The sequence below is a fragment of the Osmerus mordax genome, chromosome 14 (genome assembly GCF_038355195.1).
Source record: "Osmerus mordax isolate fOsmMor3 chromosome 14, fOsmMor3.pri, whole genome shotgun sequence".
Lineage (NCBI taxonomy): Eukaryota > Metazoa > Chordata > Actinopteri > Osmeriformes > Osmeridae > Osmerus > Osmerus mordax.
In genome coordinates this window covers 17,906,171-17,921,304 of record NC_090063.1, presented here as the reverse complement: position 1 = coordinate 17,921,304, position 15,134 = coordinate 17,906,171, and the positions used below count along the sequence as shown (strand labels likewise).

At 45.8% G+C, this 15,134-nt stretch overlaps 2 protein-coding genes across 2 annotated transcripts; both read left to right on the top strand.

The window, feature by feature from the left end:
* Positions 1–143: 143 nt before the first annotated feature.
* On the top strand, positions 144–3,749 carry rhoh (ras homolog family member H). Its single transcript, XM_067250848.1, has 2 exons — positions 144–392; positions 2,119–3,749. The coding sequence occupies exon 2, from the start codon at positions 2,537–2,539 to the stop codon at positions 3,128–3,130; it is 594 nt and encodes a 197-aa protein (XP_067106949.1). The 5' UTR covers positions 144–392; positions 2,119–2,536; the 3' UTR covers positions 3,131–3,749.
* Positions 3,750–5,304: 1,555 nt separating this feature from the next.
* Positions 5,305–12,366, top strand: chrna9a (cholinergic receptor, nicotinic, alpha 9a). The gene is made up of 9 exons (XM_067250846.1): positions 5,305–5,335; positions 6,023–6,307; positions 6,603–6,748; positions 7,531–7,685; positions 7,935–8,115; positions 9,932–10,157; positions 11,135–11,260; positions 11,471–12,108; positions 12,194–12,366. The coding sequence occupies exons 2-9, from the start codon at positions 6,262–6,264 to the stop codon at positions 12,362–12,364; spliced, it is 1,689 nt and encodes a 562-aa protein (XP_067106947.1). The 5' UTR covers positions 5,305–5,335; positions 6,023–6,261; the 3' UTR covers positions 12,365–12,366.
* The last annotated feature ends 2,768 nt before the right edge of the window (positions 12,367–15,134 follow it).

The window sequence follows — 15,134 nt, the reverse complement described above, 5'->3', positions numbered from 1 at the left end:
TACTTCAGACCACGCCCCCTCACTTCTCTGCTCCATTACGCCTCCTTACTTCAGACCACGCCTCCTTACTTCAGACCACGCCTCCTCACTTCTCTGCTCCATTACGCCTCCTCACTTCTCTGAACGCATGCTTGTACTGAGCTCATGAGAGGGGTGGAGAGATTGAGGAGCCATCTCACTTCCAATTTTCACAAGCTCACATGAAGAGGTTCTAAAACACATTTATTTAGCCTCTTCCGATCAACAGACAATAAAGAAACCGCTTTGTGTTTGGTGCCCAACTTGTTTTAATTCCATATCAATGGTTGTTTAGCTACTCAGAAAAACTGAGGCTTTTCAGCTGAAGCAGCTTCCGCCCGTTGAGATCGTCCGGTTGTCTCGGCTGGAAGACGGTGAGTTGTTTCATTCAACTTTTTCACTTGTTTCGTAGGCTGACAAAACATTTTTTTTGTTAAACTGTTAATCTCATCCCATAGACTTCACTGAGAAGTGTGGAATGTTTAGCAGTTTAATCAAGTGGGAGAGGTTCATTTTCACACTATTATTAAATCATTTTAATTCATCTCTACCAAAGTACAGTTAAAATATAATAAAAACAGTTTGTAGACCTAACACATTTTAAACTATAAATGTTAACACAAACTGCGTTACACTTACAAAATGGCTGCAGTGCATGCTAACAGTTTAAGTTTGTCTCCAAGGCAGCTTACAGGGTGGCTGGGGTTAGGGTTAGAAGGGTGGGGTTAGGGTGAGGGTTAGAAGGCTGGGGTTAGGGTGAGGGTTAGAAGGGTGGGGTTAGGGTGAGGGTTAGAAGGCTGGGGTGAGGGTGAGGGTTAGAAGGCTGGGGTTAGGGTTAGAAGGGTGGGGTTAGGGTGAGGGTTAGAAGGGTGGGGTTAGGGTGAGGGTTAGAAGGGTGGGGTGAGGGTGAGGGTTAGAAGGGTGGGGTGAGGGTGAGGGTTAGAAGGCTGGGGTGAGGGTGAGGGTTAGAAGGGTGGGGTTAGGGTGAGGGTTAGAAGGCTGGGGTGAGGGTGAGGGTTAGAAGGCTGGGGTGAGGGTGAGGGTTAGAAGGCTTGGGTTAGGGTGAGGGTTAGAAGGGTGGGGTTAGGGTGAGGGTTAGAAGGCTGGGGTGAGGGTGAGGGTTAGAAGGCTGGGGTGAGGGTGAGGGTTAGAAGGGTGGGGTTAGGGTGAGGGTTAGAAGGGTGGGGTTAGGGTGAGGGTTAGAAGGCTGGGGTGAGGGTGAGGGTTAGAAGGCTTGGGTTAGGGTGAGGGTTAGAAGGCTTGGGTTAGGGTGAGGGTTAGAAGGCTTGGGTTAGGGTGAGGGTTAGAAGGCTTGGGTTAGGGTGAGGGTTAGAAGGGTGGGGTTAGGGTGAGGGTTAGAAGGGTGGGGTGAGGGTTAGAAGGCTGGGGTGAGGGTTAGAAGGCTGGGGTGAGGGTGAGGGTTAGAAGGCTGGGGTGAGGGTGAGGGTTAGAAGGCTGGGGTTAGGGTGAGGGTTAGAAGGCTGGGGTGAGGGTTAGAAGGCTGGGGTGAGGGTGAGGGTTAGAAGGCTGGGGTGAGGGTGAGGGTTAGAAGGCTGGGGTGAGGGTGAGGGTTAGAAGGCTGGGGCCTGAACAGAACAAAACTGCACTAGCATCCTCAGCTTCAAGCAGGAGCCTCATTTCAATAACTCAATAAATACATCTGCCTATAGAGATTAGACAAAGAGAGAAACTGTACAGGCTTGTGTAGTTACAAACCTCCTAAGCAAGAAAGGGTTATGGTTGGGAAGGGTTAAGGTTGGGAAGGTTTGGGAAGGGTTAAGGTTGGGAAGGGTTAGGTTTGGGAAGGGTTAAGGTTGGGAAGGGTTAGGTTTGGGTTTCTCAGGGTTTCATAATCATCTGTGTTTGTCAAAGGCAGTGGAGAGGCGCTGAGTCACAGTTTTTGGTCATAACGGTTTTCAAGGAGCTTTTCACTGGTGGCAGCTACACCATGACACCATGTCACCATGTCACCATGTCACCATGACAGTCAGTCAAAGACAACTCTACACTGCTGGATCAGTTAGAATCATTCACATCATTCAGATCAAGTTCATACTCAAGTGGAAATCTTTTTTCTTTGACTTATTTACCCTCCCTCAGGATGACCACCTGTGAGGTCGTTGAGCCATGAGCAAGTCTGTCCTGGTCACCATGGAAACCAAGGGGAACCGATGTTCTAGAAGGTTCATGGATCTCTGAGGCGTCGGGTCATCAGCTTCCCGTTGTTGAGCTTGAGTTTGTCGCCAGACCGTGAGGACGCAACCTTAAGGACTGAGCTCATTGCAGAGAGATCAGAAAGATGGACCCTAGACCTGTGACATATGACCTGTGACATGTCAACCGAGGAGCAGGACTACAACTCAGATATCTACCAAAAAACTACGACCATCACAATGCATTATAAAACCTCACCAGCAACAATCCTAACCCCCAAAACCTGTTGACCTTTTACAACCACAGGACAGGACTACAGCCCCTCCCTCTTAGAAAAGTACACATCCCACACCACTCGGTAACCATGAATGGCAGTGCTGAGCCGGGGACCTCGGTGAAGTGCGTCCTCGTGGGCGACAGTGCCGTAGGCAAGACCTGCCTGCTGGTCCGCTTCACCTCCGAGACCTTCCCTGACTCCTACAAGCCCACGGTGTTCGAGAACACGGGTGTGGAGGTTTTCATGGACGGCGTGCAGATCAGCTTGGGGCTGTGGGACACGGCGGGGAATGACACCTTCAGGAACATCCGGCCCATGTCCTACCAGCAGGCAGACGTGGTGCTGGTCTGTTACTCCGTGGCCAACCCTGCCTCGCTGGCTAGCGTGAGGAGCCGCTGGGTCCCGGAGGTCCGGGGGCAGCTGCCAGGGGTCCCGCTGCTGCTGGTGGCCACGCAGACTGACCAGCGGGAGATGGGCCCGCACCGCGCCAGCTGTGTCCCTGCCTCCGAGGGCCGGCGCCTGGCGCAGGACGTCAGTGCCAAGGGCTACCTGGAGTGTTCGTCGCTCAGCAACCGAGGCGTGCAGCAGGTGTTTGAGTACGCGGTGCGGACAGCTGTGAACCACACCAGGAGACGCGCTCGGCGACGAGCATTCAATTTCAACAACTGCAAGGTGTTCTGACCTTCAACCTGTCACCTCGACCCCTCACTTGGTTGGTCACCAGGGACCAGTTGTCTAGGGAACACAGCTGTGTGTTTGGTGTGAAGAGTGTGAGATGGATTTGACACGAGTTGAACAAAACACCAATTAAATCTTGGTTGTGTGAAATAAATCAGACTTTACTTTTTACTTTTTTATAAAGTGTTCACTGACAAATTGTGCCTTTTTGTTGTGGCTTCAGTGTCACTGTCTGATGAGTTGAAAGAATCAACACAAACTTAAATAACATTCATTTAAATCAAACTTTGTTTCAATCATCGTAAAGGTTGAAGATTCTTTAAATACAATATTTGGGATTTTTGAAGAGATGATGATTCAACCTTGTTTTGTATGTCTTGTTTCACAGGTATATTGAATATGATTTTTTAAATTATTTTGATACATTCACAGTCACAATTGTTTATTATTCTATATCCTAAAGTTACAAGCTAAATAAATACATTAGGTAATTTATATTATATTGGTTGTTTGGTTGGTATTGTGTGAATGTGTTTTATATTACAAATAGCTGGATACACCACTATGGTTATAGAATAAAACAATTGGAGATTCTATAATTTTCGTGAATGCTTGTGTAACAAAGACCAAAACAAGAACAAAAGGTTGATTACTTATTAGTGAAAAAATATGTAATTAAATATGTAATCAAATGAATGCCTTTTTAGAATTAATCTGATTCATTATCTTTATTTATGGTCCAACAAGTTCTCCAACAACAGAGTTATCAGGTTATATCACTTTAAAAAAGCAGTGTCAGTAGTTAAAGACTTAAAATATGCCAATGATATCACCATAGTCAAGTAATAATTAAATACAATGATATCATCATAGTCATGTAATAATTGAATACTAGGCAAAAACATGTATTTTTTAAGTAATATATGTTTAGATTATTGTACAAACTGAATAGAGCTGTTAACACTTTACTTCCCCTACTCTCCACATATAAACATACCATCCACATCTAGGGCAACAATGCAGACAATCAAACTGAAAAACAAGACATACAGATGAGATTGTTGCTCTCTAACCCTGACCCTAACCCATACAGATCAGAGTTAGCTGACCCTAACCCCGACCCTCTCTTGGTGTAGACAACCAAGGGCTAAAGATCCTTAGGCTACGGCACACACACACATAGCAAACTCACATACAGCACACACAGCAAGCACACACACACAGCAAGCACACACACACAGTAAGCTCACACAGCACACACACACAGCACACACACACACACAGCAAGCTCACATACAGCACACACACATATACACACACACAAGAGAGGGGTGGTGGTGGTGTTCTGTGGTGAGGGTTTAGATAGGAGATGTGGCTGCAGCTCTAAACCAGGAGACCTTCTGAGACCTCCCTGCACTGGAGGAGAAACTAGCAGCTCAACCACCTGAACAACCATATAAGTCTCTCAGTCTCTCTTTCTCTCTCTCTGTCTCTCTGTCTGTCTCTCTTTCTCTGTCTGTCTCTCTCCCTCTGTCTATTTGTCCTGCCATTCTCTGCTCCTCTCGTCCTCCCTCCGATGTCTGTGGTTCTAGGAGATGCTGTGAGCTGTAAGACACACATGCACACTCACACACTCACACTCACAATCATACTGTAGGCTTTAAGATGACAGACTGAAAACCACTTCCCCTCTGCTTAGTGTCAACGAATAAACTCTCTTACACACACACATACACACACATTAACACTGCATCATAAAGCATGTAGAAAAAGTGTCTATGTTTCTCTATGACAACCATCTGTGTTCATAGCTTTATTATTATTATTAATATTATAGTCTTATTATTGTTCTGAGTTTCATCTTCTCAGCATCACTCTACCTCTCTCTCTCTCTTCCTCTCTCCCTGTCTCTACTTCTCTAACTCTCCCTCTCTCTCTCTTCCTCTCTCCCTGTCTCTACTTCTCTAACTCTACCTCTCTCTCTCTTCCTCTCTCCCTGTCTCTACTTCTCTAACTCTCCCTCTCTCTCTCTCTTCTGTCTCTCTTTACCTCCCTCGTTCTTTCTCTTTTTTTCCATCTCTCTCTCTCCCTCCTCCCCCTTCCTTCCCTCTCTCTCTCCCCCCCTCCCCCTCTCTCTAACCTAACAGGAAGCACCTGTGTGAGTCTGCCGTTGCTAGCGAGGCTGTGACACAGCTGAGCCGCAGTTGGGTGAGACACACACATCACACACATCTACACACTACACACATGCACACACACTACACACTACATACGCACACTACACATGACTCACACACACTACATATTGTCAACACCAATTGTATGGCCATTTTGAACATGCTAACATAGCACAGCCAGTATCAACATGTTAACATTGCCATAATCCTAACATTGTTGATTTAAGTATTTTTGCATTTTGTAAGTTAGTGTTTGTTAGCTCGCTAGCTGGTTTGCAGATGTGTTATACAGAATTTATCTAAGAAAGTAGAAATCATAGCCGTGGTGTACGATTCATATACCAAACATGTGCTACCTGTTTCATAAAATGTATATAAACATGTGTATATATGTGCATACATGGGTTCATACATCTATATTATATAACTGCAGACAGGTGTTTGTGAGATGTGTACGAGTTATGAGTGAGATGTGTATGAGGTGTGTGTGACATGCATGTGACATGCACGCTGTGGTCTTTGGCACACTTTGGTTTCATGTATGTTTTGTTCTCAGCCTGTAACTGAGTGATTGACAGCTGACTGGTGGTGTGTGCAACACAGGAAGGATGTGTGTGTTACAGTATGCAGGCCCTGGGAAGCAACAGATAGGACTGCAGCTCCTGTTTCACCTGGTCCCTGTGTGCTATGTGATACTCTGTGTGTGTGTGTGGAACAGGACCCAGGGTAGCTCACACACACACGCAGCCACTGGGACAGAGAGCAACGTGAAGTCAACCCACAAGTAACAAGCAGTGAAGCATCAAGATCAGAGAACCCAGCATTCTAGAGGGTTCTGCTGAGGGAGCAGCATGGTTCTCCAGACTGAGAGCAGACACTGACTTCCAGACGAGTTCATTTCCTTCCCAGACGCCCTGGTGAACCCTAATCCTGGTGAATCTGGTTAATAATTCAGAGATGAAGACGATGGTTCTGGTGTTGTGGATCAGCTTGCTACTGCACGGTGAGTTCTCTAGAAGGGAGCAGAATTTATCAGGATTATTTATCTGACAAGTATGGTATTGGTACTCTTAATTTTAGGTTTGAGGTTATGAATTATGTAAGAGAAAGTTGTTTCTTTGAGAAATCCTCAAATATTTTCATTCACACATTGTGCTTTTCTTACTTCTCTGCTCACCTTCAACCCACAACTACCTTCTCTGTCTGGCTCCATCTGTCTCTCTCTCCCTCTTTTTTGGTGACCCTCTTTCTCTCTCTCTCTTTTTGACTCTGTTTCTCTGTCTCTACGGCCCGTTTAGTTTCCAATGGTGCTCAGGGGCGGTATGCTCTGAAGCTGCTGAATGACCTGATGGAGAACTACTCCAACGCTCTCCGACCGGTGGAAGACACGGACAAGACCCTGAACGTCACGCTGCAGATCACCCTGTCCCAGATCAAGGACATGGTGAGGCACACACACCTCTCCTCAGTACAGCTCCTACACCCTCCTCCACCCCTCATGCACCGCTCCTACAGCCTTCTTAAATTTACATTTAGTCATTTAGCAGACGCTCTTATCCAGAGAGACAAAGTAAGTACAGGGACATTCCCCCTTCTTGACTTCACACACACACACACACCTGAGAGGGTTCTGATGCTTCATCTGCATCTTCCCTTGGTTGGTGTGTCTGACATTTCCTTTGTAGGCTCATGACCAGGCCCAAACGTAATATGCAGATTCTTTTCACATTTTAATGCGGTTATTCAGACTGAAAATCTGCGGAATTACGCTAGCCTTCCTGTTCTTATGTCGGAGCGACCGAAGATGTTCCACAACAGTTTGACGCCGGATATGGTCAATTGAATGACAGACTTTGCAAAAAAGTATTGATCCATCCTCATAAAGATCTCCTGAAAACTCCCTGGCCCTGTCTCTTACTGTAATTTTTGGTCGAAGTGTTTCCTTTTCAATTCTTAGTATTTGTGGCTAAAGTTTTAATAATAGAGACCTAATATGAGTTGAAAAGTTAATTTAAATTTTGCCTCAGACCAATGCGTTCTATTTGAAAATCCGTGGGTTCTCGTCAGAATTGTGCGTCGCGTATTACGTTTGGGCCTTATGATGACTCATTCCTGAATGAACCAGATTCACTGTTGGTGAGTGTATGTGTGTCTGTGTGTGTGTGTCTATGTCTGTGTGTGGGGGGTTTGTGTGTTCTGTGCATATCTGTGTGTGTGTATCGACAGGATGAGAGGAACCAGGTTTTGACCACCTACCTGTGGATAAGGCAGATCTGGCACGATGCCTACCTGAAGTGGGACAAGGAGGACTATGACGGTCTGGAGGTCATACGCATTCCCAGCGGGCTGGTCTGGAGACCAGACATCGTCCTCTACAACAAGTCAGACTCTGTGTGTGTGTGTGTGTATGTGTGTGTGAAACCAAGTTGTCTGTTAGACTCGCTCCTCCTACCGGCCACCCACTGGAAGATGGAGCTTTGATGAAGTGATCAGTTAGAGCTTGTGTGTGTCCCTGTGTGTGTGTGTGTGTGTATATCCCTGTGTGTGTGTGTATATCCCTGTGTTTGTGTGTATATCTCTGTATGTGTTTTTGTATATCCCTATGTGTGTGTGTGTGTGTGTGTGTGCAGGGCAGATGAGGAGAATGCAGATGCAGCAGAGACCAACGTGGTTCTGCGGTACAACGGTGAGATCACGTGGGACCAGCCAGCCATCACCAAGAGCTCCTGCGTGGTGGACGTGTCCTTCTTCCCCTTCGACTGGCAGCAGTGTAACCTCACCTTCGGGTCCTGGACCTACAACGGCAACCAGGTATGCACACACACAAACACACACACCCACACACAGGAACACACACACACACAGTCACACGTACACACACACTGACACAGTCACTCACATTCCCCCAGTATGATAAAACAAGAAACATTTGAAACTAGAGAGGGTACAATTTCTGTGGAAATTGTAGGGTGTGCTCGCTTGCGTCGGTTGCAGGTGGGTCCGTCCCCTTAAGTTTTTCCCATCTAGTGATATTTTCAAGCATTTAGCCTACTCAAGAACCCCCTTTGAAACAAGCTACTGTAACAATGTTGTCACCGGCAGTATTTCAGATGGAATCGCGATTCAAACAGTACCGTCTGCTAACTGAAAATATGCCTCCAAAAACGTAAACAAGTTTTACATTAATTTAGGGGGAAATGTCTAATTCAAAAGAAGTTTGCTACGAGCAAGCTAGCTGCTGTTGCTAGCCAAACGTCACTGAGGGGATTGTTTGAAAGCGCCAGAAATTAGAATGTTTCTTTTGACACAAAGTTTAGGCTGTGGCATTGAAGACAGCGACGCACCACACAAGCTTGAGTTTAAATACATTATTTAATGTGACGTTACTTACTGTACATGCAAGTCTTGATTTGCTTAAATGTACATGTGCTGCTAGTACACCACAGCACGATACTCGCTGTGCAACTGCACATCAATCTATGCGTCGTTGCTAACGTGTGCTGACGTGGTGACGTAGCTAGCACTGAGTACCCTTCGTCGACTAAAGGCACTTTTTGCCACAAAAACGTTGTAACCTCCTAAACCGTGCAACGGAACGTAAATAAAAATACAAGCAACACAATCGAGACCAAGACGAACATTTTGACACAGGCGTTGTCTATGTAGTCCAAATATTGACTGATCCTTAAGGGGGCGAAAATAAACAATAAAAATAAATAATAAATATATATGTGAGAGAACAATGGTTGTGCTCGCCGAAGGCATGAGCACACCCAATTATATGGGACTTTGTTTGGTCCAACTGGAGTTTTGGATAGTTTTAGGGTTAGGGTTTGGTTTAGAGTCTATGTCAGCCTTTGTTTAAGGTTAGAGTTATGATTCAGGAGGATTTTTATGTATAGTTTGTACACAGTGTAAAACCCTTATGTTCACCGATATAGCTTCTCTGTACCTGAGCAATGTTGGGTAGGGTGAATTCCAGCTCCCAATGGACATAGGTATCCATTCAGCTTCTCATGGGGATCCCTAACCATGGGTGATCGGGCTCTCTGTTCTGCCGCTGCTCGGATCTGGAAGGCCCTCCCCGACCATCTAAGGACTAAAAAGGGTTAGGGGAGTCAGGTGGCTGAGCGGTTAGGGAATCGGGCTAGTAATCTGAAAGTTGCCAGTTCGATTCCTGGCCGTGCCAAATGACGTTGTGTCCTTGGGCAAGGCACTTCACCCTACTTGCCTCAGGGGGAATGTCCCTGTACTTACTGTAAGTCACTCTGGATAAGAGCGTCTGCTAAAATGACTAAATGTAAATGTAAAAACATTAATTTTTTGCAGAACTTATGAGTTTTGATTAACCTCATTATCTATTTGTATTTAATATTGATGTTCTTACCTTGTTTTTACAATCTTGACTGTAGCACTTTGAGATTTGTTTCAAATGTAAAGTGCGTTACAAATAAAATCTATTATTATTCTTATTAAGTGGGTTGACAGTGTTAAAACATTCCAGCTGTTCCAGCCAAAGGCAATAAATCAGGGAGATTGTCAGTCTCAAATTGCCTCCAGAGCTCTGTGTGTGTGTGTGTGTGTGTGTGTGTGTGTGTGTGTGTGTGTGTGTGTGTGTGTGTTCCAGGTGGACATCGCCATGGGGATGGCCAGCGGAGACCTGTCTGACTTTGTGGAGAACGTGGAGTGGGAGTGTCACGGGATGCCGGCCGTCAGGAACGTGATCATGTACGGCTGCTGCTCTGACCCCTACCCTGACATCACCTACACACTGCTGCTGAAGCGACGCTCCTCTTTCTACATCTTCAACCTGCTGCTGCCCTGCTTCCTCATCTCCTTCCTGGCCCCGCTCGGTACGCTCAAACAAGCTGCCACAACTGGGGTTGTTGTACTGTACTTGATGTGCATTAGATTTGTGTGATGTACCTAACCCTAACCCTCCAACTCAACAAGGTCCTCACCAAAGCTACTCCGGGAAAACATAAGCAACTTAGCTAGACAACTCTTAATTTTGAAGTAGATGTTTATCAATGTTCTTTAACGAGTTGGTGAGGTATTTATAGGGGTTCATTAGAGTAGGCTTGACATCCTTTTAAAGTTAATCTAGCTATTTTATTTAGCTAGCCTAGTGCCATTGGCACGTCTTCACATTTAAACTGTTCCATCAGTTCAACAGTGGTTTGAACCCCATTAATCAAGATAATCTTAGCCTGGTTAGCAAATGGCTTCACTAAGTTAAGTCCGTGGAGGATCATTTAAAATGATATGAAATGAAAGTTGAACAGAGTAACTTCTAACATAACTGCTGCTCTGTTACCCTGTGTCACCCAGGGATAATTCTCTGATGTGTTACAGTAATGAATTAACTGTAGTTGTGCACAAAATCAGACCCATCCAGAATGAATCGAGTTTTAAGTGATTATTTACTTTTTTGCCAATGGCAGGTGGGATATTTACTTTGTGAATTGACTTTGCGACTGGTTGCGATACTGCAAAAACATTTTCTATCATTTTACGGAATTAAAAGTGCCAACCAACCCATTATACAGTTGCACCACCTTGTTCAGAATATTGATCTGTTATTGGTGGAACAATAGCTGTGTGGAACAGTTAGCTTTGTGGTTCCACCATGAGTTTACCTGCTATTTGATTAACTGTGTGGTTCCACCATGAGTTTACCTGCTATTTGATTAACTGTGTGGTTCCACCATCAGTTTACCTTCTATTTGATTAACTGTGTGGTTCCAGGTTCTATGTGACTATCATTCTAAGGTTCTATGTGACAGCGGTGTGTTCCAGGGTTCTAGCAGGGTTCTTGTGTGTGTTCCAGGGTTCTACCTGCCAGCTGACTCGGGGGAGAAGGTGTCTCTGGGTGTCACCGTGCTGCTGGCCCTCACAGTCTTCCAGCTGATGGTGGCTGAGAGCATGCCACCCTCGGAGAGTGTGCCCTACATAGGTGAGGAGAGGAGATGAAAGGGGAGGAGAGGGAAAGAGAGGGGAGGGGAGGAGAGGGGAGGGTGTGTCTGTGCATGTGAGGGTGTATGTGTGAGGGACATAATGTCACTCATTCAAAGCTTCCAGTGACTGGTTTGTTGATTGCGTGTATAGAGCTCAAGGGTTCAAGAGGGAATGAAAACATGTGACCCCACCCCAACTCCCCCTCCAGGGAAGTACTACATCGCTACCATGACGATGATCACGGCCTCCACGTCCCTGACTATCTTCATCATGAACATCCACTTCTGTGGTGCGGAGGCCAAGCCGGTCCCTCGCTGGGCCAAGGTGCTGATCATCGACTACATGTCTCGGCTCTTCTTCGTGTACGAGGTGGGCGAGAACTGCACCACCCCGGAGAGCGAGCGCACGTCCCTCTACGAGCAGGAGCCCATGGGCATCGGGGGTTACCAGGACGACAACGACTGTTTCCCTGACAACCCCTACCACGACAGTCACAACGGTCACCACGCCCACCACCACCAGAATCACCCCCATAATGACAGCAACAGGCATTACTACAGCAACGGTCCCCAGGCCAACGGCCACCACGCCAACGGACACCAGACCAACGGTCGTCAGGCCAACGGACACCCGCCCAACCATCACTACGGCCCTCACCACGCCTCCAGGGGGGAGGGGGGGGAGCCGAGGAGGGAGACCTCCAAAAGGTACCACCACATCGGGCATGAGGAGCTAGACTACCAGGCACCTCCTCCAGGAGGGCTGAAGGAGCCGCTGCCATACCCCACAGAGAAGCTCTTCCTGCCAGCATGCCCCTGCAACTGCCCCAGTCCCAACCACCAGCAGGTAGGGCTAGCTTCCTGCCCCAACCACCAGCAGGTACGGCTAGCTTCCTGCCCCAACCACAACTTCTCTCTCTCTTCTCTCTCAGGTGGTCAAGAACATCCAGTACATAGCAAACTGTTTCCGGGAGCAACGGGCAACTTGCGCCAAGGGGGCTGAGTGGAAGAAGGTTGCCAAGGTGATGGACCGCTTCTTCATGTGGATCTTCTTCATCATGGTCTTCCTCATGAGCATCCTCATCATCGGCAAGGCAACCTGACCTTCGAGGAGGGGGGAGGAAGGGGTTGGGAGGAGAGGGGGTGGAACAGAGGGGGTATACCTGTGGACTGTTTGTGATGCTCCCAAAGTTTCACTGAAATCAGAGTCCGAGTTGTGCCTTCACACACACGCCTTCACATTTATCACCTGCGGGCTTCATCCTTCTCTGGAAACTTAGCGGAGCTTTGACGCCAGGTGCAGGTGTCTGTTCTTCTGTGACATCAGAGAGGACTCTGCTTCCACTTCCTGTAAACTGAGTCATGTGATGGTTGTATACTGTACTGTCTTTTCCACATGATCATGTATAATAATACAGGCTACAGTAACCTAGTAATAATGGCTACCTCTCATTCATTCTGTTACTTAATTATGCGCACGTTTGTGTGTGAGAGAGTTTTTGTGCATCGCTATAGAGTATAGTCAGTTGTTGACATAGACAGGGTCAACATACACATGTAGAAGTCACAAGATGTCATTATCAGTTTCCTTGCTCACTCACATATACTCAAGGACTTCCTCTCAAACATACACATACCTCTACACAATTACTCTGTCACACACAATACACACTTAATCAGCCAGACAGGTTTGTTCACTGCTCACCTTATTGCAACCACACCCTTGGTTAGTGTTAGTGTAAACTCTGTAACATGACCACACATACTCACACACATACACGCATTCACACACACACATACAGACGCACACACATCATTTCACAAACACACTCATACACATACACACATACACATACACACTTGCACACACACACACTACAGTTAAGTGCTCCAGTAAAACAGCATAGTTCAGAGCTCAAGGCTGTTTCTGGGGTTTTATAACGTGTGTAAATACTTAATGGGAGGTGTGCACACGTGTTACACAATCTTACACACACGTGTGTGTACTCTACATCTACACACATATACTCTACATTATAGATGGTCTTGAACACACATATACTCTACATTATAGATGGTCTTGAACACACATATACTCTACATTATAGATGGTCTTGAACACACATATATTCTACATTATAGATGGTCTTGAACACACATATACTCTACAGCAGGGGTCACTACTTGGCGGACCGCGGTCCGGGTCCGGACCCAGGCGGTTCCCTATCCGGACACGGACCTATAACCGATATATTATTATGGAATTAATTCATTTTGATGGAACGTTTCCATTTTAACCGGCACATCTTTTTGTTCCTACTAGATTTGTGGTTTCTATCTTCCATGTCCAGTCCAAAGGTCCAATCAGGAGCTGTAATACTGTCATCACCATGACAACTCAGTCACTCAACGTTGGCCGCAACCTCTGTGGGTCACGCAGGTTGTTTGTGTCATTCGCAGGCTAATCGATTTGCTAACAGTACCTGTTTCTTCCATAGCAAAAGACATGGCGTGCTTTTAACCTGACAAAAAGCGAAAAGTTGATTCCAAAAAACTTCAGACAAGTATGCATTTGTGCTGCCGGTGGGGAGCACAGAACCGATGGGTTTAATCTGCAATGAGACCGTTGTCCACCTTGTCAATAGTGGTAATGTGAAACGTCACAAAGCATGGACACAACAAAATTACCCCCAGAAGTCTGAGGTATGGGCCAGAAAAATAAACCATCACTGTTCCGGACCCAGGACTGAATGGAAATTTGGTGAGTGGACCTTTTGGGTTTTTAATTGAGCACCCCTGCTCTACATTATAGATGGTATACTTTTATATATATGTGTATATTTTTTCAGCTCAAATTTTTCAGCTCGAAGTTTTTCGGCTCAAATTTGATAAGCTCCAATTTTTTAGGCTCGAATTTGAGCAACCTGAATTTTATTTTACATTGAAATATACTCATATGAGAATTCGGTCTTGTTAAAATTTCAATATTAAGTATTCAATGCCTTTTAAAATTCAAAACATTATGTCACTGATTTGCTTCCATAGACGATCTGCAGGCTGGACCAGGGTACCAACATGCTAGGGAGAGGAGCACCTGCAGGTTGTCAATCAAATGCAGACTCTGTAGATAGAAACCATACTGAAAAGAACATTTAGATATGAGTGACTTCACTCATATTTGAGCCCCGCAGTATCAAATCCAGTGCCTCCTGAGAGGAAACACTGCTCCCTACTGGTCCCTAACCCTAACCCTACTGGTCCCTAATCCTAACCCTACTGGTCCCTAATCCTAACCCTACTGGTCCCTAATCCTAACCCTACTGGTCCCTAATCCTAACCCTACTGGTCCCTAATCCTAACCCTACTGGTCCCCAGCTTAACAGACATTGATTCTGATTTCAGTTATCATTCAGATTGAGTTCTCTTTTATAAACGTTGATGAGTTCTTCTATGGAAGTTATCAGATGGTTTTTTTTGGGGGGGGGGGGGTATTTAGGCGATCCTACATGAATATGGTTTAGGTGGAAGGGTTATGTAGGAAACCATTTTTAACTTCTGAACCAACAATCCCTTTCATGTCACTAGTTTATGTGTCTTGGCAACACCTCAACCTTTAGATAAGGGCAGCGTTGTGACAAAGTCCTCTGGTCTCTCTCCACAAATGAAGGATGTTCCAGAATGATCCAGAATGTTCAGATTAGGAATGGACAAAGTATTCTACAGCTGTTTAAGAGTGTGAATTTATCATTAGTGATTTAAGGGTCTCTCCCAGATGAAACTAAAGTAATTTTTGCCCTTCACGCTGAATAGTTTAAATAGACAGTGGTGGAGTAGTAGTAATAAGATTTACCTCAACAATAAAGAGGACCACAT

What these genes read in the sequence shown, in the direction of transcription:
- rhoh (XM_067250848.1), top strand. Translation starts at nt 2,537, where the DNA reads ATGAATGGCAGTGCTGAGCCGGGGACCTCGGTGAAGTGCGTCCTCGTG.
- chrna9a (XM_067250846.1), top strand. Translation starts at nt 6,262, where the DNA reads ATGAAGACGATGGTTCTGGTGTTGTGGATCAGCTTGCTACTGCACG. An exon ending in TGTCCCAGATCAAGGACATG is followed by an intron (nt 6,749 to 7,530) that starts GTGAGGCACACA and finishes GTGTATCGACAG; the next exon opens with GATGAGAGGAACCAGGTTTT. An exon ending in GGACCTACAACGGCAACCAG is followed by an intron (nt 8,116 to 9,931) that starts GTATGCACACAC and finishes TGTGTGTTCCAG; the next exon opens with GTGGACATCGCCATGGGGAT.